The 23,778-nt window shown below is 37.5% G+C and overlaps 1 protein-coding gene across 14 annotated transcripts in view; it reads right to left on the reverse strand.

Moving 5' to 3' along the window:
* Window positions 1-12,959: 12,959 nt before the first annotated feature.
* Window positions 12,960-23,778, reverse strand: part of ATRX (ATRX chromatin remodeler) — a 324,331-nt gene continuing 313,512 nt past the window's right edge. For all 14 annotated transcript variants that reach the window (XM_048213854.2, XM_048213847.2, XM_048213856.2 and 11 more), the window contains 5 exons: window positions 20,216-20,365; window positions 19,239-19,364; window positions 18,389-18,484; window positions 17,745-17,873; window positions 12,960-16,704 (listed from right to left, as the gene is read on the reverse strand). In XM_048213854.2, coding sequence (XP_048069811.1) covers window positions 16,426-16,704; window positions 17,745-17,873; window positions 18,389-18,484; window positions 19,239-19,364; window positions 20,216-20,365 — 780 coding nt within the window. In that variant the 3' untranslated portion in view covers window positions 12,960-16,425. The remainder of the gene's footprint in view (window positions 16,705-17,744; window positions 17,874-18,388; window positions 18,485-19,238; window positions 19,365-20,215; window positions 20,366-23,778) is intronic.

Consider the following 23,778-nt stretch of genomic DNA (forward strand, 5'->3'; position numbering starts at 1 on the left):
CATCTACCCAATCCTGATCTCTTCCCACCTTCATCCAAGCCATCTTTCACACTGCATCCGGAGTGATATTAAAGCACAAATCTGATCATGGTACATTTCCTTAGGTTGCTCCCCACTATATAGCAGCTCATATAACAGGGAATGCAACGAATGAAATATTCTTCACTAAATTCCTTAAAGTCATCCAAACTGCCAGGGGGCTTGGCCCCTCCAGCCTAGGATTTCTGTGCCCCACTCCCCAGATGTGCCTTGAAGAGTAGTGTGGGAGGACCTAGTGGTTGTGGAAAAGGCATTAAGAAGTTTGAGTATTTGTATGTATCTCCTATTTATGAACTATCTTCTGTGTGCCAGCCACTATCCTATGTTATTTACAAACTCATTGTGTCATTTAGTCTTGTATTATGCTCCATTTTATAAATGAGAAAACCGATGCTTTTGTCATTCTCAGTTAAGTAGGAGGCAAGGCCATCTCCTGAGCATGGAAAAGAGGGTAGTATGCAGCTGATTAAGGACCCTTAAAAAGGTTTCTAGGCAGCTGAGTTTAGAGATCATTATTTTGTTGTGACTCTAGTCCACAGAGTCGTGGGATTTTCTTTGAGAAAAAGTCATAGGCTTTGGTGATTAGGGTATCATGAATTCCTGTCAAGAAAGTATCTTCTGTACCGGAGTTGGAGCAGAAATCCTATTGTCGGGCTTGAGGAGTAAAGAGCGGGGTGAGGGAAACTGTAGGCAGCAAGTATAGACCACACTTCCAAAAGGGTTAGCAGAAAAGAGAAAGGGGAGATAGGGCTATGGCTTGAGGGAAAAGCGGAGAAAGGACTCTTTGCACTTGTTTTTAGGGTAGGATTGACTTTGAGACCTTAAAAAGATGCTTTGTATGTACTCTAATGGAGGTAACATACAGTAGTGTTTAAGAGCACATGTTCTGGAGTCATCAGTGCCTAGGCTCAAATTCTGGCTTTGCCACTTACCTTAAAATTAAATAAATCACCTCAACCTCTCTGTGCCTCAGTTTTACAATGGCAAAATGGGGGAAATTACAGTACCTACATCAGATTTGTTGCATGTAATAAGCAATATGTGTGAAACAGAATGATAATTGGCATGTAGTAAGTGCTTGATGAGTGTTAGGTATTATTATCATCATTCAAGCAAAAATTACATGCAGGATTTGATTGGATTTGTTTTGGTTTTGGGAAGCTTTCTCTCTCTGCGTCTCTCTCAAATAAATAAAATCTTTTTAAAAAAGTTTATTAACAAAAGAAAAAGGGGTGCCTGGGTGGCTCAGTCAGTTGAGTGTCTGCCTTCAGCTCAGGTCGTGGGATCGAGCCCTGCGTGGGGCTCCCTGCTCGGTGGGGAGCCTGCTTCTCTCTCTCCCTCTGCCCCTCCCCACTGATCCTGCTCGCTTGATCTCTCTCTCTCTCAAATAAATAAATAAAATCTTTAAAAAAATGTTTATTGATTTTGGCAAGCTTTTTTCCTTACTATTGTAAGGAAATTACTTTTACTATTGTAAAAGTAATATATATGTCTTTTTAAAAAGTAGCTTTTGCAAAATTATACATTTTTTTTGCTACAGAAAAATTGGAAAATACAGATCAGCAAAAAGAAAAAAAAAGCAGCTATACTTTCATTCCCTAGCATCTTTAACATTCTGGGGTACATCATTCAAGACTTTTTTCTATTCACCCAATAATGGTTTTCAAATTGTGTTTTGGTCTCTGTGGCAGCCAGGGTTAATTACCCTAATACATACCCAGGGAACTTCCCCACCCCTGGTTCTGGGGAACCCAACACATGAGAGACCTACTGAGAGGCCCTGTATCTCCCAGAGAGGAGAGGGAAGTTCAGACACCTTCTCTGAGGCTCTGGTTCTAGGAAAGCCCACTCTTTGGTTCCCCCATGCAGAATACGGATACCCTATCTCTGTCCTACATCCATTATCCCCTTGGTCCTTGAAGTGTGGTCCCTGGACTAGCTGCATCAACATCACCCAGGGGTTTGCTGGAAATGCAAATTCTTAGGCCCCACCCCAGATCTACTATAGCAGAATCTAAAGTTTAATGAGTTTCCCAGGTGACTTGCACATACATTAAACTTGAGAAGCACTGAACTAACCCATGTCCTTTCAATTCTAGGAATGAAGATTTCCCTAAATGTTCTTAATCACTTCAAGAACTTTCCCATCAAAAGTTTTACCTTTCTTTAGGTCATTCTGTTTTGTGAAACAGGCTGAGCTTTGTAGGTGAACAATAGGCCCTATGCCTTCCCAGGATTCCAGTGCCTCCCATTCAAACATTAAACATCTTTATGATAAAACTCAGTAGTCAGAGGATGGAGCCAGGGAAAAGACTGAATAACTCTGGCCCTAATGCAGCATCTGATTTCTTCTGGATAAACAATGTCAAACAATTTCCCCTCTTCTGAGAGGAAATTATGTTGCTTGGACAATGTGGACCACACAATTAGGGAATAAGTTCCCACTAGCAGGTATAACAGGAAAGCTTCTTTGGGATGTTTCTGCCCCTGGGTTCTACACACCATCCTGTCAGAAATGAGAAACTTCTATCAAGGATCACTTACTTACTGATATAAATTAAATAGGTAATAAATGAAGGGACCCCCGAGTGGAAAGCATTTTTTCAGTGCAATAAACTATATTACTTCTTTTTAAAAACTATGAACACAAAATGTAAAACTTTATTCCATAAACATAATGGAGAATTACAAGGTGTGCTTCAGTCCTTTGTTATGGCCAATTAAGAAATAGGGACAGAAGTAAGGAATAGAGAAGAGAGAATAAAGGGAAGGAGGAAGACAAAGAGACCCAAAATAAAAGAGAACAGAAGTACATATATATACACTTCGGCACACAGAAACAGACTTTGATCCTATTGACGTTGCCATAATATTCTCAGGTACGATATGACTGCCAAGACATTCACACATAAATTCATCCAACATTTTTCTCACACCTTTTCTGTGTCAGGTGTGGGCGATGTTAAAGTGAATGAGTCCCTGCCCTTAAGGAACTCACATATCTAGCAGGGGACCAAGACATTGATCAAGTACTCACAGAAATAACACTTGTATTACTTTCCTATTGCTGTTGTAGCAAATAACCACAAACTTGGTGGTTTACAACAACACCCATTTATTATCTTTCAGTTCTGTAAGTAGAAGTCTGATATGGGTCTCACTGGGCTAAAATGAAGGTGTCAGTGGAGCTATACTCCTTTTCAGAGGCTCTAGGTCGAGCTGGATATCTCCCAGACCATCCTGAACACCCACGAAATCAGCCTCAGACGCAGGAAGATACATCTGGATCTCTACAAATGAACATCTCCAGCACTGAGTATTGAGGTACAGGGCAGAGAGCCGTGAATCCGCGCACAGGTATCGGAAGATAAATGGAAGGGGGAGGGAGCCTCCACACTCAGGCGCCGGGAAGCGGCAGCCACCTGCACGGGGGAGCAGGCGGACTCGCGGACCAACACCCGTGAGAAAGTAAACTGAGATCGTGAGCCCGGGAACGCGCGTGTGACCAGACTGAAAAACGGAACTCCAGAGCGCTCACAGGAACCGGACTGATACCAGGAGCTCGGGAGTGCACGTGCATGTGTGACCAGACTGAAAACTGGAGCTCCAGAGCCCACCCTAGAACCACACTGAAACAGGGAGCTCGGGAGCGCTTGCAGGAACCGGGGCGGCTGGAGGTGTTAGAAGCACAAAGGACAGAGACGTGCCAGCCCTGGAAGTGAGGGCTGGGAGAGCGGCTGTGGGGAGCACATCCCGGGACGCTGTGGGGTTTTTAGCACCGTCAGAAACAGAGTTAGAGTTGCCAGGAGAGCTCAGTGGAGAACGGACTGCGATCTCTCTGTTCTGAGACAGAGGTTGGATTCGACCACTGATGTTCTGACTCTCAGAAGAGTCACAGAAAACCACCAGGGAAAGCCGCCAGAGAACAAAAGCCTGGAAATAGCAGCTCACATTGTGCCCATCCTGATCACCGCTCACAAGGGACAGGGCAACTCTACCCAAACAGGGTTGCCTGAGTATCAGCACGGCAGGCCCCTCCCCCAGAAGGCAGGCTGAAAAATCAAGAAGCCCACATCCCTAAGGTCCCTATAAAACAAGTGCATACTGCCTGGGTCCTGGTCAATAATTTGGGCTCTGGGCATCCCCGTGACCTCTCCTCACCAGAATGACGAGGAGGAGAAACACTCAGCAAAGAAAGGAGACAGAGACTGTGGCCTCTGCCACAGAACTGATGAATATGAATATAACCAAATTGTCAGAAATGGAGTTCAGAGTAACAATGGTCAAGATGATGTGTAGGCTTGAAAAAATATTAAAGGAAATATTAATGAGAATATAGATTCTCTAAGGGTGGAAATGAGAGCAAATCTCACAGAAATTAAAAATGCTATGAATCAAATGCAGTCTAAACTAGACACTCTGACAGCCAGGGTAAATGAGGCAGAAGAACGAATTAGTGAATTGGAAGATGAGATGATAGAAGAGAAAGTTAAACAGAAACTTGGATCAAAAAAATCCAATCTCAAGAATGTAGATTACGGGAGATTACTGACTCAATGAAATGTTCCAATGTCAGAATCATCGGCATCCCCGAGGGGGTGGAGAAAGAGAGAGGTCTAGAAGAGATATTTGAACAAATTGTAGCTGAGAACCTCCCTAATCTGGCAAAGGAAACAAGCATTCGTATCCAAGAGGCAGAGAGGACACCTCCCAAGATCAATGAGAACAGGCCTACACCACGTCACATCATAGTGCATTTCACAAATATTAGATCCAAGGATACAGTATTGAAAGTGGCCAGGGGTAAGAAAATCCTTATGTACAGAGGGAAGAATATCAGAATAATGTCAGACCTGTCTACAGAGACCTGGCAGGCCAGGAAGAGTTGGCAAGGTACTTTCAAAGCTCTATCTGAGAAGAACATGCAGCCAAGGATCCTTTAGCCAGCAAGGTTGTCATTCAGAATTGATGGAGAGATAAGGACCTTCCAGGATCAGCAGAAACTGAAGGAATGTGTAACCACCAAACCAGCCCTACATGAGATATTAAGGGGGGTTCTATAAAAGTAGAAAGACCCCAAGAGTGATACAGAACAGAAAGTCACAATCTGTAGAAACAAAGACTTCACAGGCAACATGACATCATTAAAATCATCTCTCTCAATAATCACTCTCAATGTAAATGCCCTAAATGCTCCCATAAAACGCCACAGGGTTGCAGATTGGATAAAAAGACATGACCCATCCATTTGCTGTCCACAAGAGACTCATTTGGAACGTAAAGATACATCCAGACTGAAAGTGAAGGGGTGGAGAACCATTTTTCATGACACTGGACCTCAAAACAAAGCTGGGGTAGCAATTCTCATAACAGACAGATTAGATTTTAAACTAAAGACTGTAGTTATAGAGAAGGACACTATATTATTCTTAAAGGATGTATCCAACAAGTGGATATGACAATTATAAATATCTATGCCCCCAACAGGGGAGTACCTAGATACACAAGCCGACTCTTAACCAGAATAAAGAGACATATAGGTAATAATACGTAAATAGTAGGTGACTTCAACACTCCGCTCTCAGCAATAGACAGATCACCTATGCAGAAAATCAACAAAGAAACAAGAGGTTTGAATGACATACTGGACCAGATGGACCTCATAGATATATACAGAACACTACACCCCAGAACAACAGAATACTCACTCTTTTCGAATGCACATGGAACATTCTCCAGAATAGACCATATACTGGGTGACAAAACAGGTCTCAGCCAATACCAAAAGACTGAGATTATTCCCTGCATATTCTCAGACCACAATGCTTTGAAACTGGAACTCAATCAGAAGGAAAAATTTGGAAGAAATTCAAACACTTGGAAACTAAGAACCATACTGCTCAGGAATGATTGGGTAAACCAAGTAATTAAGAAGGAGATCAAACAATTTTTGGAGACCAACGAAAATGAATACACATCGGTCCAAAACCTATGGGACACTGCTAAGGCAGTCCTAAGGGGAAAATACATAGCCATCCAAGCCTCACTCAAAAGAATAGAAAAATCTAAAATGCAGTTTTTATATTCTCACCTCAAGAAGCTGGAACAGCAACAGAAAAACAGGCCTAACCCACGCACAAGAAGGCAGGTGATCAAGAATAGAACAGAGATCAATGCATTAGAAACCAGGAGCACTGTAGAGCAGATCAAAGAACTAGAGCTGGTTCTTTGAAAGAATAAACAAGATTGATAAGCCACCGGCAAGACTTACTCAAAAGAAGAGAGAGAGGACCCAAATTAATAAAATTATGAATGAAAAGGGAGAGGTCACAACCAACACCAATGAAATAGGAAGGATCATTACAAACTTTTATCAACAGCTTTATGCCAATAAATTAAACAACCTGGAAGAAATGGATGCCTTCCTTGAAACCTATAAACTACCAAGACTGAAACAGGAAGAAATTATTTAAACAGACCGATTAATTATCAAGAGATTAAAGCAGTGATCAAAAACCTCCCTAAAAACAAGAGTCCAGGGCCTGATGGATTCCCTGGGGAATTCTACCAAACATTCAAAGAAGAAATAAACCTATTCTCCTGAAGCTGTTTCAAAAAAAAAAAAAAGAAAGAAACAGAAGGAAAACTACCAAACTCATTCTATGAGGCCAATATTACCTTGATCCCCAAACCAGGCAAAGACCCCATCAAAAAGGAGAATTACAGACCGATATCCCTGATGAATATGGATGCCAAAATTCTCAACAAGATCCTAGCTAATAGGATCCAACAGTGGATTAAAGGGATTATCCATGATGACCAAGTGGGATTCATCCCTGGGATGCAAGGGTGGTACAAAATTTGCAAATTGATTAGTGTGATAGATCATATCAACAAGAAAAGAGTCAAGAACCATGTGATTCTCTCAACTGATGCAGAAAACACATTTGACAAAATACAGCATCCTTTCCTGATTAAAACTCTTCAGAGTGTAGGGATAGAGCGTACATTCCTCAATATCATAAAAACTATCTATTCAAAGCCTAGAGCAAATATCATTCTCAATGGGGAAAAGCTGAAAGCCTTTCCCTTAAGATCAGGAACATGACAAGGATGCCCACTCTCACCATTATTATTCAACATAGTACTAGAAGTCCTTGCAACAGCAATCAGACAACAAAAAGGGATAAAATGTATCCAAATTGGCAAAGAAGAAGTCTAACTGTCTCTCTTCGCAGATGACATGATACTCTATATGGAAAACCCAAAAGAATCCACCCCCAAACTACCAGAAGTTGTAGAGCAATTCAGTAATGTGGCAGGACACAAAATCAATGCTCAGAAATCAGTTGCATTTCTATACACGAATAATGAGACTGAAGAAGGAGAAATTAGGGACTCGATTCCACTTACAATAGCACCAAAAATCATACATTATCTTGGAATTAACCAGAGAAGTAAAGGATCTATATTCTAGAAACTACAAATCACTCTTGAAAGACATTGAAGAAGACACAAAAAGATGGAAAAATATTCCATGCTCATGGATCGGAAGAATAAACATAGTTAAAATGTCTATGCTACCCAGAGCAATCTACACTTTCTATGCCATCCTGATCAAAATACCAATGACATTTTTCAAAGAACTGGAACAAACAGCCCTTAAATTTGTGTGGAACCAGAAAAGGCTCCGAATGGCCAAGGAATTGTTGAAAAGGAAAAAGAAAGCTGGGGGCATCACATTGCCAGATTTCAAGTTATACTACAAAGCTGTGATCACGAAGACAGCATGGTACTGGCACAAAAACAGACACATAGACCAATGGAACAGAATAGAGAACCCAGAAATGGACCCTCGGCTCTTTGGCAACTAATCTTTGATAAAGCTGGAAAAAACATCCATTGGAAAAAAGACATTCTCTTCAATAAATGGTGCTGGGAAAATTGGACAGCTACACGCAAAAGAATGAAACTTGACCACTCTCTCACACCATACACAAAGATAAACTCCAAATGGATGAAAGACCTCGACGTGAGACAGGAATCCATCAAAATCCTAGAGGAGAACATAGGCAGCAACCTCTTTGACATTGGCCACAGCAACTTTTTTCATGACACATCTCCAAAGGCAAGAGAAACTAAAGATAAAATGAACTTGTGGGACTTCATCAAGATAAAAAGCTTCTGCACAGCCAAGTAAACAGTCAAAAAAACTAAGAGGCAGCCCACAGAATGGGAGAATATATTTGCAAATGACACTACAGATAAAAGACTGGTATCCAAGATCTACAAAGAACTTCTCAAACTCAATACATGAGAAACAAATAATCAAATCAATAAATAGGCAGAATATATGAACAGAGACTTTTCCAATGAAGACATACAAATGGCTAACAGACACATGAAAAAATGTTCAACATCATTAGCCATCAGGGAAATTCAAATCAAAACCACACTGAGATACCACCTTATGCTAATCAGAATGGCAAAAATTGACAAGACAAGAAACAACAAATGTTGGAGAGGATGTGGAGAAAGGTGATCTCTCTTACACTGTTGGTGGGAAGGCAAGTTGGTACAGCCACTTTGGAAAACAGCGTGGAGGTCCTTTAAAAAGTTAAAAATTGAGCTACCCTATGATCCAGCCATTGCACTACTGGGTATTTACCCCAAAGATACAGGCGTAGTGAAGAGAAGGGCCATATGCACCCCAATGTTCATAGCAGCATTGTCTGCAATAGCTAAATCGTGGAAGGAGCCGAGATGCCCTTCAACAGATGACTGGATTAAGAAGATGTGTTCCAGATATACAATGGAATATTACTCAGCCATCAGAAAGAATGATTACCCAACCTTTGCAGCAACATGGACAGGACTGGAGGAGATAATGCTAAGTGAAATAAGTCAAGCAGAGAAAGACAATTATCCTATGGTTTCACTCATTTATGGAACATAAGAAATAGCAGGAAGATCGGTAGGAAAAGGAAGGGAAGAATGAAGGGGAAGTAAACAGAAGGGGGAATGAACTATGAGAGACTATGGACTCTGGGAAACAAACTGCGGGCTTCCGAGGGGAGGAGGGTGGGGGATTGGGATAGGCTGGTGATGGGTAGTAAGGAGGGCACATATTACATGGTGCACTGGGTGTTACACACAAATAATGAATCATGGAACACTACATCAAAAACTAAGGATATACTGTACGGTGACTAACATAACATAATAAAAAGTTATTATTAAAAAAAACAAAAGAACAAAATGATAAGGTACTCTAAGTGGTTTGCTAAAGGCTGAGATTAAATCATGGTTCTGGAAGGGTTGCAAGCTTGTTGAATGGCAAAAACATAGAATGTGATACATGTTGTTGAATCCTGCCTATTCCAGTTAGTTGTGAGAACTTGGGTGAATAATTTAATTATTTTAAACCTGTTTCCTCATCTGTAAAACAGGAATCATATAAGTGGCTAATCGAAATGCCTGACTTAGGTGTTCTATAAATATCACTTTGTGGGTGAAGATTCAGGGAGGTAAAGTAACTTGTCTAAATTTATACAGATAGAACCAGGCCCCCAAATTCTAGTACATTAAAATCATTTTGCTGTTTTTTCAGTTCTTTGGAAATACATAAACTGTTCATGGTCCTTATAGCATGTCTCTAGAACTCAAGAGTAGTTGCCACTATCCTGACCAAGACCACTACACTAACATAGAGCTTTGTATCTTGTTCCTTGTGAATACAGCAGCATTTACCATTTGAAATAGAAGATTTTAAAGTACTTGGTACATTAACCTACCTCATTCGAGGAAGGCTGAATGATTCCATCCTTGGCACTGAAGGACACTAAGATCTGAAAAGTGAACAGTGCTTCTAGATCCTATTGGTCTAAACTTTGCTGAGTGTGGTGAAAGAACCTTTTAAACAAATTAAATATCCCTCTGAAACAAAGTCCTGAAGCCAACACCCTGGATACCAAATTAAAAGCTTGGGGAATATGTCAGGGGTCTTCCCATTTTCCCTTTCATTTTGGTTCACACATTCCTCTACTTCCCATAAACATTTCCCATTTTAAAGCTTAGTTCAGTACTAGTTAGTCTGAAAAATTTACTTAATGTGGTCTGGCAGACTGAAAAAATGAATTGGAATTCAAGTGTAATAGCAGGCATCTGAATGGAATGGAATGAGAAGGGGGACAGAGGCTAGAAGACATTGGTACCCTTGGACCTCTTTCCCTTTCTGGGCCTTTGTTTTCCAGATTGTTAAGGGAGATCGCTGGGCTACAGGGTATCTAAGACCCCAACTATCTCTAGCATTCTATGATTCTGTAAGTGCCCCCCTCTGAAGTATTTGAATATAAAAGGGTGAATGTATGTGGTGGGGGGGGGTGAGATCATTTAAAGAAGGGAAAAAATTGTGGGCAGGCACTTCATTTGAACCTACACATCCAGTAGAGTGTGCAAGGTAAGGGAAGAGAGGGCGAGAAAACTTGCTAACAAAAGGTTTACTTTACTAAGGGTAGTATTCAAGCAAGCCTGCATCACTAAAGCCTCCATGCTGTACAGTTGAAAACCTACCAAGAGCTGGGAATGAACTAACAAGACCTCAGATGATTTATATTAACCACGTTTCTTTTTTCTTAAGTTTGGTTTTGTTTCCATTGAAATGTATTCAGCAGGCTACACAGTCTTCTACCTGCTTTGCTACTGGCATGTAAGGACAAGAGGCTACAGAAAAAAAAAGATTACTATTTCACTCTTCTATTAGTTTTTGTCACAAGATTTGATTTTTTATAAAATCTACATCTCAAAAATTATGCCGTATGTGTTGCGACATAAGAGTCAACATAAATATTCTTATTATAAGCTTCATCCAGACCAGATGATTTAAACTTTGGCCTAATTTGGGCTCTATAGTTATGAATAGAATGGGAAGTTATCATTAAAAGCTGACTTTACAGGAGCTGACTTTTATTTACCTTGATGTTTTGTCATGTATATAAACCAATCAGGCAACAAAGATATAAGAAACATCCTTAAAAACAGTTTTTCATTTTCTGAGTTCCAGAGGCAGTACTAGAAACACAGCTCTGGGAGTGCCTCTGGGCAACAGATAAAGGAGGTTACAGCTGTGGAAGTGGTAATTAGAGCCCATTACAACTTGACTTATCTGCTTTGTCATTAAAATGTCTGTCAGACCTCTCATTTTTCTAAACAGAGGAAAAGAAAAGGTACACCTTAGTGTGGGAGAGCGTTAACCAAAGGCAAGCGATTTCTAATTCTGTTCACAAACTTACCGTGTAACCTTAGACAAACCCATTGCCTTTTGGCTTCAAATTGTGCTTTGCTCATAGTTAAACCCTAATTCTTGAAGCTGAAAGGGATCTCAGGAAATCACCTGGTCCAGGCTTCTGCCTTCAGGAAAGTTATTATAGTCCTATTATCCAAATGAGATATGAAGACCCAGGTAACTTAAGTAACTAATATTTTCTGCCTCCTGAGTGCAATGGATTTTATTTTGTTCTTACTTTTAACTGCCATGAGGAGAATGCAATTATTCTCACTTTTCTCACAGATATGTTGTATACAGGTTAACACAAAATAACCACAAGGCACTTTGAAAATACCAAAGGAAGCTTATAAATATATTAACAGATACTAGCACTTGGAATGGATGGGTCTGAAGAAACTAAAAGGAATGGATTTAGCCCTTTGAAGAATTAGCTTGAGGAAACAAACAGAATTACACTCAATTCAGTTAAATGGACCAAACTCACTTTCTGTATATATGTGTGAGGGTATAATTAGGAGTAATGAAAATTAAGAACAGGAATGCCACTAAGGGATTTATCATTAGGCTTGAGAGGGTAATCACAAAGAGTAAGTGAAATTTTGCACATAAAACCAGAAATCCTGAAGAAAGTTGGCTCCTTGGGTAAAGGTAGGAAATAACATTTTTTTCTTGCAATTTAAGTTCACTCTTACACAACCTCTAATGACTTTTTCCTTAAAATTGTCTATAGTCTTGTCAGTGAATGCCTGGATTATCTTCCTGTCTCCCGTCTTTCTTCACTTTGCATTCTAAGCCATTCTGCCCAGATCACCATCTTTATTGCTACTTTGAACACATCAACCACCTCACAAACCCTTGTTACCCTCTGTATTGAAATTATGCAGGATTTCAAGATCCTTCATTAATCCACTCCAATCTAGTCTGTCTTTCCCTATCCCGCTCTACTTTTCTTTTTAATACTACACTTTTCTCTTCATATACCTGAAACAAACCCCATCCTTGCATCTGATGTCATCTCTTCACCTTTCTTGAAAACTAACATGTATTTGATGTGTGGACTATGGGGAGAGGGCTGAATCTATTCAACAGGTAGAAGTCTCTCATCTGATATGATTAACTAAAGGAAACTGGAGCCAATTCCCCTCCCTTATGTTTCTACCAGGGAGAACGTGAGGGCAGAATGAATGGTGAGGTGAATTTGGAGGAGTGCTGCAGGGTAGAGATTGCTTGGAATATGTGATAGTTTTGAGTATTAAAGAGGGCCTGCCGTATTTTAGGATTTGTCTCACTCATTCCTTCAATTATAGCTTTATCTTCATTATCTTTAATAAAGGCCTCGATTTATATGCTGTCTTCCTTGGTGAATGCATGTAGTGGTCACTATCAGAAAGATCTCCCAAGTGAGGAGAGGAAGGGCAATTGCCTTAGACAAGTAGGCACAATGGTGACAAGAAGGTTATTCCACAGAGAGGGTGGCAGTATATATCATAAAGGAATTTTGTGGCGGTACATACTCTGGGGAGTAAAACTCTTAGGTGGGGGTAGATGGGGCCATTCCATTATTATATCCAACATGAGTAATGCGGGCAGAGTTTGGTTACCTAGCAGATATTGAGCTTAGAAACAATATATATTTTGGATTTTAAATTTTTATTCACCTCCATATAACAGCATATATAAAATGTTGCACAGACAAAGAGCATTTCTGAAATTTGGTAACTCCTTTGGGATTGGCACAGATTACAGACTTGAAAAAAAAAATCCATGATGGAAGAATTTTCATCTCTAAGGGTAGATCTGATGTGGAGATAGCTAAAAGTCACTTGAGACTAAATCTGGTGAAATAAGATGAACATAATTTTTAGTGAAATAAGCATGTAAAAGAATGACCTAATTTACTGTTAGAATAAGTATCTATAGCTTCACAACATGCCACCCTCAAAGGAAACAATGGTACTGAAATAGATAAGTAATTATCTTAAAGTTTTGTTTGGGGCACAAATGTTAAGTATCTGATTTTGTGATAGAGGGAAAATGGGCATAGCTAAGGGAAGACTACAAAATATTCAGCTTCTTTGGAGGCCAGGTAATAAGGCTTCCATCAACCTGCTATGGCTTCAGGAGGGTAAGCAGCTTTTCTATTAAGTGTGGATTGGTAGTCCTGCTTGATTTAAATGAGTGATGCAGCTGTTGGGAAGCAGGAAATGGTGCTGGATTACAAAGAGACAACCAAAACTAACACAAACACACATAGGCTTCCTGGTATGTAAATTATTTTTGAGGTTAGAGATCTCCTTTTACAGAATTTAGTATATAACAGATTCAAAAACCAAACTTTTTGACCTCCCAATATTAAATAACTAAATGTGCAAAAGAATCACCATTAAATAGGACATCAAAAGCTATACATTTTCTATGAAACAATATGTGCACAGATTTTCAAAGCTGTGAAAATGCAATAAAGAGCACAACACATTTTGGTCACTTTATTAAATGACATTAAATAGTTTAAGTTTCAACTACTAAACAGCACTTTGAATGGTGAAAACACAGATAGTATTATTGTCATACTTGAATGCTTTTCTTTAAAAACACAATTCCAGTCCTTATATATATTACAAAACAGCCTTAAAGGAAGAAGTGACATCTTTTCTACAGTACTTAAGATACTCAATACGGAACTGAAAAGCAGTCTAACAGAAACAAAGGCAAGTCTTCACAGCTGTATGATTTCAGCAGCCAAAGCTGGATGATGGACTGAAACATTACTATACAACTGGGACAAAACATATACAATATCACAATACTAAGCAAAAACGCTTTACACCCAAAGAAATAAAACAGGTTACAAAATATGGAGAATTTAGCAGGCAAAACTGTATTACAAGCAACATTTTAAATCGTCATTTTTTAAGCCATTGCAACTATTTAAAACATCTAAAACAAATATAAAAATGAGCCTTTTAGTATCTTAATTGATGTGATTTTTGTCTTTAAATATTTGTTAAAGCTTGATGTTATACTCAAAGTACATATTATGTAGCTAAAATGTCAAGTGAGAAGAGTGTATGCAAAGTGGTCCAAGTTTTATTTCAAACTCTCTTAGTTCCAATTAATCCTTTCTATGTATTATTCCTTAAGTCATAGTTTCATCCATGGTGAAAAAGTTTTAGAAGGTTGCCTAAAATTTTTACATCCATGTCTTTGAGCAAGTAATCAGACCATGTTGAAAATTCCCAGGTCTAGTAAATCAGGTTTAAGGTATTCTGGACTTGTAGAAATACCAACTGACAACAGTCGGCCAGAGTGTACTGCCTTCAAATATTTATCTCATAAATCTTCTCTTCTTCATTTCTTCTGGAGTAAACACACATTTCCCCCCACCCCAATTAAGTAAATTTGACTATATGGCTGGCACAATATCCAAATATATGGAATTTGTTAGTGATAACTCACCATGGTAAAGTGGGGGGGGGATGAAGTAGATCCACCTAACCTCACAAATTCTGTATCACAAACCTAGCGCTCTCACCTGTTTACCACTAGTTCTTTCAAGATAAAAATGGAAATCTCTTAATCATCCAAATAACTCAAAACAGTTCTAGCTAATGTTATACTCATTCTAATCCAGTGATACCTAGAAGCAATTGCTCCACCCAACTTTTTTTTTTAATGAAATTCCTTAGCTATTTCCACTACCTGTTACAACACCATATCAAAAATGGTTTTGCCATGTTGAGTTGACTCCCATAGTCTAACAATCTTGTTCTTCAAGAAATTCAAGCAACCAAATTGTACATGAATTAACTCACAGGTCATTTTTATAGGCCTGGATTAATAAAAACAATGTAATGATTTTCTAGTAAAACTTCAAAAAAGGGTATTAGATGAATTAATTTTGATCAGAAAATTGCCTCACAGATCTAAACTAAAAAAAAAATCAAACTTTGAAATGTAATTTATTTAAAATAACATAGGGAAGTTGGGGGAAAAGAACATGATGATGACAGAAAAGAGGAAGAGCATAGAAGCCAGTGATCCTTATCTTTCAGAGGAATTATTTCACAATACTGACAGTACTGGGAATTATTAAAGCACATTCCTCATGTGAACTTAAAAAGTCAGCAATGGTTCTGCCATTTTGATATTGTTTATAAAACAGGGTGTGACCCTACAACCACACCATCATCCTTAACCTCCTAAAATGCTAGAACTTGATTTTGTTAGTCCACATCCCACTGCCAGCAACAGGATGAAGCACTAGCACTGGCACCAAGCAGTTAAGAGATGTGCTTTATATTAGTGCCAGGAGAGAGAAAATTCATGTGTGGAAGATAATCCACAACCCTGAAATTTTACCAGTAATTATTTCAGCACATAGAACTGAAAATAAAAAATGGCAGAAAGACTAAAGAAGAAAAAGGAATTCTCTTCTTAGGCTATACTTAAGGCTGTTTATACAATGCTAAGATAACTGCAAGACTCCTCCAAGTTTCAGAGCAGTAGTATTTGAGAATATTGCACACAATTCTGTGTCAAAGATAACCCTTAGTTTCTAACTTTCAGTCACAGAGATGATACAGCAGGAGCCCAGTTGCAGACTTCAGTCAAAAGAACATTACAACCATTTCAATCATTTTAATAAAGAAATGGATTAAGTACAAAAGTATTTCATAACTTGAGGAATCAACTCTAAGAACTCAGCTGTGTGTTTTTATATGTAAAGAACGAATATATAAATCTGTATTCTTTCCTAAATTCATTAATTTTATGACAATTTTATGGTTGCTAAAAGCAGGCATAAAAATTTAGAGAGGAAATCTGTGGAGTTGTTACTGTTATGGAAGGACTTGTTTTCACTGAAAACAATTTGAAATATCTTCTGTACTCAATGTGTGTAAGAAGATTCTAGGCAACATCACTGACAAATGTCAGGAAAAAATGGTATGCCCTATTAAAAAAATTAAAACTAATATGGAAGATTGGCATTTAAGGGGACCAAACTATTTATACAGTTGAGTTCTGTTAAGTCATTGATTCCTAAAAAAATAAAAGATCTTTCTATGATTTTAACAATCCTTTAAGCTTTTAGTGCAAAATCACATTGATTTCCCTTGGGAAGGTCCTGGATTTTTGCTTCTCATTGGGGGTGGTGCACGCTGTAAGGGTGGTGGCTGCATACCACCAGCTACTGACTGATACATTCCTCTCATATCAATTTGCTGGTAGTTAGAAGGATTCATGATTAAATTTGGAGGCTTTGGCATCATGAGGTGACCCAGTGTTGCTTGTTGATAAGTCATTTGTTGTTGTTGCTGCTGATTGTACTGCTGCTGGAGCCTTCGGTTCATAAGTATTCGCTGAACGCAGCTGATTAGCTAAAGAGAGAAAAGGGAGCTGTTACAAGTGCATGACCTGTCTCAAAGAGGCAAGTATCAAGTTTTAAGTTAAAATCAATTTGTTAAGGGTGTACCATACCAAAAGGAAAACACATTATTGTTACCACCATTACTAATTTGAGGCATTCATAGGACCATTACTGTAGAAACCAGTTAGCAACACCTTTTAGGGCTAAATTCTCTTAATGACTTGACTATTGTATTGCAAGCAGCATTTAGGTTAGTTGCCATAGTAACCTGTCCTGCACTATGATTAGTTTCAAGTATTAGTTACAGAGCTTTTTGTCAAATCTCATTTCTTCTTCATTCTTTCAAATATTTCACATAATGACAAACACTTTTAGTGATAAATACCAAAGGGAAAAAACACTTGCAGTGGGAATAATTCCTACCTGGAGTGTCTTAAATTTCCTAAGATAATTTAAAATCAATAATTCTACAAGTGCTTTCTAAGTAAAATTCATGCCACAGAAACTGATTCCCTGGAGTGAAGAGCTGAAATTTCCCAGTAAAAAGCAGATGGCTGGCAAACAACTATGCTGGGAAAAATGATCAAAGGTCCTGGAATATGCTAGTCTTTTAAAGAATTATGTAACTTAGTAGGAGTCTGTGACATGTATCATCTATAGCTCCACTTTTTTTTTACTCTCAAATTAAATATATTAAAAGTATACTTATTTTATTAAGTTGTTTAAAAATGGTAAATATGGTAAAAGTCTGGCAAAAATTCCTTTTTAGATATCCAGAATACACAAAAAATAAAATTATGTGGAAGAGATCCTATATAATCTTCAAGGAGACCCATTTAGGAATTTGTTGCTCTTCTGTAACCCTGTAACCCAGATATTACCTTTACTTGACAATTACTATGTTTTCTGACAAAATTTCTTCCAAGAAAAACCAATGACCAGTCATCCATCCATATGAGGGAAGGATGATTATTGACACAGATGTCACACAAACCCATTATTATAAATTCAAGAAAACTGGACATAACTTAGAGGTAGTCGAACTCTTACCATCTGTTGTTTTGTCAATACATCATTGTAGATTGCTTCTCTTCGTTTAACATCAAGCTCCTGGCTGGCTTGTCTACTTAATGCTAACGCCTGTACTTGGGCCTCTGAGAGATTCATGTTTTCCTTCCACTAAAAAGAAAAAGGTGGTTTCATTTACTTCTTATTGCGGTAAAGCTGAGGGAAAATTATTAAGGTACTCAAAACTTTTCAGGATTTTAAAAGATCTTTTCCCCCCTTTCCTTCATTCTTTTCTAAGGAAAACAAGGATGTAAAAGCAGGGTACTACTAAGTTATCCACTGTTGTACAAGAGTGGATTTGGATTTAATTTGTGTAACTGATAAGGTATGTTTACGTACAACAACACATACATTTCTGTGACTGACTGACTTCCCAATCATTTGGGATATTATCCATTTCTGTTTTGTGCCAACATTTAGGTAAAAATGCTGAATTACAGCTTAGCACTATTATCCAGTTTACTAGTATTTTACTATTGCAAATCGAGCTATAAGAATTATGTTGTTTTCCCCACAGAAGGAGTGAAGCAAACAACAATTAAAAATAAAAACAAAAGGGCCCGGGGGGGAGGGGGGGACATGACAAAAATATCAAGATGGAGTAAGATAACTGCCAATGAACTTACTACAGCTGAAATTATATCTTCAAGAGGCTGAATCCTCACTGCTGTCACACTGTTTGTTGCTTCCACAACTTTTTCTCTTCCTTGATTAATGAGGTCCTAGAAGAATGCAAGAAATGTTATATAGGACATATAAAAGACATGGTTGTAAAGCATAGGGATCCTTCCTTTTGCCAATTTATAGCACTTGGTTTTAAAACTCTTCAAACAATTGAAAAGCAGCAAAATGCAGCATCAATAAAGTGGGTAAAACTTGTCAGTGAGGGTCCTGTTAGGAAGATATAAGTTTGGGTTTGCACCAATAGTTTATCAATTTAAATGACTCCACAAGTACGTTTTCAAAAGGAAACCACAAGATTCAATTAAGTTATTATATAATTGGTATAATAAAACCTAATCTTTCTTATTTGATTCATAATTGATTCTAGTTTTAAATAACTTACTTCGTAATACTGGACATTATCATATACTTAATGCTACATCTACACTGCATCAGAATATAAATGTATTTATCCTATTTTCAAACATTAAGCAAGTTAATTTGTTTATTCAAAATATTTTATAAGTGAAGAGAGTGCTATTTCCCTAGCCAGTCAACTGCCCTATTGTTCCTTAATTAAAATAATTCAAAGAACATTAATTCAAGGCCTAATTCTCTTGTGCTCTGAACAAACCACATTTTACTATACTATGATGGTTCAAAAAGGTCAACAAATAAAAGAAAAATTTCTTGGTCTATTCAGAGGTAATCTTTTGGAGAATGTGATATTCCTGCATAGGGAACCCTCAAACAACAGGGCACTTGAAATTGCCTTTAATTCAAGTTAAACTACTTTTGTACTTCACAACTTACCTCCAGCTGTTGATTACTCATTGCTGACAGGGCTCCCAAATTGAAAGGAATATAAGGAGTTTGAGAGTTGAAACTGACAGGGGGTAAATTGGTCCCAGTTGGTATGTTGAAACGCATGGTCAGTCCCTAAAAACAAAAAATTATGCACTTTCCACATTGTGATTTAAAACTTGAAATTCTACATCACCTACTGGTTTAGAAAAGAATCCACACTCTCAGATCTAAGAAATTATTAACACTCTTCCACACACAAACAAAACACCCTTTTCACTAGAAACCAAGATCTTATTACATGGAAAGCTTTAACCCTTAAAGGTGTATTCTTTTTTCTGATAATTCCCACAGAATGGGGCAACTCAGAGAATTCTAACGAGACTCCTAACATCACATTAACGTTAAAGAAGTTTGGTACAATGAGTAAGGAGTTTAAAAAGAATTCAGGTATTAGGATAAGGTTTCCCATGCTCAGGCACATTTTTGCTCAAGTGGGTTGGTGTATAAAACAGACATGGAACTATTTTAAATAAAGTTGCTGCTGGAGACTGACATTAATGTCCAATAATGGAATATTTTTGTGTTCTGACATTCAGTCAAAATTCTGATTTCATGGTACACATGTCAAAGAAACATTTCCTCCAACCTCCAAACTCTAAGCTCCCGTATGTCTGTTACTAGAGTGAGGGTGTTGACGGGAGTTAAGTGATGCTAAATATATAGCTTCCCACTAATCTCTCAATTCAGCGAGTGCTAAGCAGAACCGGGGTTGCTACTCTTTAAGTGGAAACTATTTTCTTCTTTCCTCCCATTCTACCACCAAAGGTGGCCAAAGCCTATAAACTGACTCATATTTGGGGACTCTGCTCCTAAAGACGCCCTATTATTATTACCCGTTCCAAATGTGACCCTTTTTCTTACTGACTGCTCTTTCAAATGACTAACACAAAAACAAAAACCAAAAAGCATTTTAAATGAACTACCTTCTTCTCTGCTTCATACTCAGCCCAAGCTGCTTTTCTTTCTTCTTCAGTCAACTCTTCTTCTTCTTTGTGGTCCAAAAGAGAATCATGTTCATGATATCCTACAATGTGTTCTTTATGTATCTGAAGAAGTTCTGCAAGTATGGTGTCCTGTTTAGAGGGGGTCGAAACAACAGAGAATTATTTTTTCTCTCTGGATCCTATCTCCATAGTTCTTCGGTCTATTGTCAGACTAGAAACTAGACACTGGCTGCTACACATATTTCTGATATATCTGATATAAATCACTTAGAAAACAGTTACAATTCATGCAACACCAGCCTCTTATGTAAGAACTTCCTATATAACAATCTTTATATAAGCATGTTTAAGGGGTTCACAATTTTTTAATTTTTTTGAGGTTTTTTCTCCACCTTTTTTCTAATTTTTTCATACGCATTTTGTTTTGTATTTGTTCTGAGTTGATAATAAATGCTAATATAAGTCTGCTTAAATCAGAGATTACATTGGATGTTTGTGCTGAAAATCATGGCTACTCCTGTTTACACATATTTATCAACCTTCTTTCACAATCACTTTGGCCACCAGCCACTATACTAATGAAAAGCAAATCTAAATTAATCTAAACAGCTACAGGACAGTTTCACTAGAATATACAGTCCTTATATTTCAATTGTAGAAAGGTTTAAATTACATTGTAAAGATGCATGGGTCAAACTTAAACTGATAAACATTGTTCATCATTTTATTGTGACGGTGGTTTTTTTTTTTAAGTTATAGTGTCTTAAGTCAGTCTTGTAAGGTTAAAAAAATTAAAAGCTTAAAACTTGGGATCATTTATATACTTAGCAGAACAACCAAACTCCTGCTCTGTGTAATTATGATTATGAGAGAGAGAGAGAGATTGGGAGGAGGGGGTTAAAGTGAACCACAGATATGTTACTTGCTAATAAAAAATTAAAATACTCACAAGTTGTTTATTAAGAAATCACAGATGAAAACCTGGATATATAAAAGGCAAATTAATTCACTTTACCAAAGGATTTTTCATAGCTTCTAACAGCAAGTTCTCTTAGAACACACTTTCTAAATTGAGTGTGAATCTAGTGAAGGAACATAAATAATTACAGGGCAAAGGAAAGGTTGCAGAGGTATAAGTATATTAAATTTAATCTACATCTAGTAATGCTTAATGCCTTCCTAAGTTTCAGCACAAATCCCACACTTGAAAATAATTCTGTCTTTACATCTTCATCCACCCCCAGAGTATTACAACACATGGTAGGAACACAAATGTCTGTTAAATAACTCAAGATGAAAGATTCAAATCATGAGCCCTAAGAATTTTTCTGTACAATAGGAAATGCTGACACTAATTCTAAATAATCAGAATATCTGGTATCATTGAAACAACTCTTTATCTTGCTACCCCAATAAATGCTTGAAATAATTATTTCATCATTCCATGAGATAAAAGGAATTCATTTCATTAATGAATACAGCTATAGTTGAGATTTTATACTGCATTTTGACATGATATGCTATTTCTTTTGTTGAAAACCGAAAACATTAGAAGACCATACATAGGAGAGGGCTCAAGAAAGCCTAATGGTGGAACACACAGATGATAACAGGTTTAGTTCTTTTGAAACACTAGCTAAACATTTCTCTTCTACACCAGTGTAGAAATCTGTCATCAAAGTTGACTTCCCATGCCTATGCCATATAAAACATGTTTACTGTCACTAGACAGATATCCGAAGTTCACAGTTACTGACCAGGTAAGTAGGGAGACAGGCCAATATGAATTAAATTCTATTAAAAGATAATGCTTCTTCAGATGTATATCTCCCATGCTCACCCCCCCCACCCCGCCAGGTATGACACAAGAGAGAAGTATATAATAAAACCAGATAACACTGACTTATATTTTTAGCAAGTGACCATGCCAAATACAATTAGAAAAGTCAGCTATTCTACAGAATACCAAATAAAATTACAAGGTAGAAATGTTCTATGGATAGTCCCTATTTTTACTTCTGTCTAGCAATCAGTGATGTTCTTAACCATAGTCAAAAATAACTTCATTTCTCTAAGAAAGCAACCTAAGGGAAAGACCAAGAGAACTGTATGCCAGGAACTGATTTCCTCTCAGCTGTGCCACTGATTCTCTCTATAATGAATAATTTCGTCTAGCTATGACTGTCAGTTAAAACAAAATGAAATCCTCTCCACTCACATGTATAACAGGATGATACGAGAATAGCAGAAACAGATGAAACACCCAATTCTTTGGAAATAAATCTTATGTCAATTACATACAGTGTTTATTTCTCAATTATAAACACAAGAGTTCATACATTAATTACTTTTTTATGGTTAGAGATAAAGCCTTTCAAGAGATGCATGTATGCAATGTGCATGTGCAGTCACACGCACACACACACACACACTCTCATTTATGCCCTTTAAAAAATGTCTGAACTATCAGGGAATTTTATCAAGTCAGTTCTTATCATCCTGTAATTTCAAAGTCCAAACTTATCACCTTAGAATTGGTAGTAACCCATATCCAGAGAGGCAAAGTAACTTGTTCCAAACACACAGCTCAGACTGGCTGGGACTAGAAGCTGAATTTCCTGACTTCTAGCCAGTGATCATTCTATCACACTATAAAGAATGTTTTCTTGAGGCATAGTTCCTCCATTTCCCAGATCTGTTCTCGAATAAAAAAGACTACCCCGAAGGATTTTTGGGGTGGGAGAAACCTCAATATGTCTATTTTTTCCCTCACTTTTAACACTTTTGTATTTTTTGAAGTTTTTAAAAATATGCTAATTTTTTAATAAAGGAAAATATTAAAACTGAAACACAATTTTCAGACACAAACCTGTGAAAAACCAGTTCATGTGTAGCCTAAACCTGACATGAACTATTTTACCATTTTCTTCTTCAGGAGATATTCATTTTAGGAAACACCACTTCCGAAACACCTTAATGTCTTCTCCCTACCAATTTCAGATTTAAGATCTACCCTCTCAAGTCAAACATGATTGCCTTATTAAGGTCAGATTATGGTAGAAGCTCAGCTTCTGTCCATGTAATAACTTTCCTTTTGACCCACAGTCAACTAAAATGCTGCTAAGTCAGAGGAAAAATGCATGTGACTTTATTTTGTATCATTAAAAATCTTTGGACCATTTTCCTAAAACATTAGTTCCCTCCTAACATCAAACCAAAAAACCATTCAAATTGTTTCTACTGCCTACTATGTTCCCTTCTTTTCAAAGAATTAAAAAAAAAATTTAGGGAAACAATGCTAATTTCCTATTATAAAACCTAGAGATAACTAATGGTACCATCTGTCATATATTTCTCCACACATTTACACTTTATACTCACACACATGCTTTTACATAAAAACGGGATTTTACTATAGTTTTGAAAACACTTTTTGCAATCAGTATCTTTCCATGGACATCATTTTACATCAAATACAAACCATTTTTAACGGCTATAAGGGTCTTACAAATTACATAGATAAACCTTATAATCTATTTAAT

The sequence above is a fragment of the Ursus arctos genome, chromosome X, assembly GCF_023065955.2.
Source record: "Ursus arctos isolate Adak ecotype North America chromosome X, UrsArc2.0, whole genome shotgun sequence".
Taxonomy (NCBI): Eukaryota; Metazoa; Chordata; class Mammalia; order Carnivora; family Ursidae; genus Ursus; species Ursus arctos.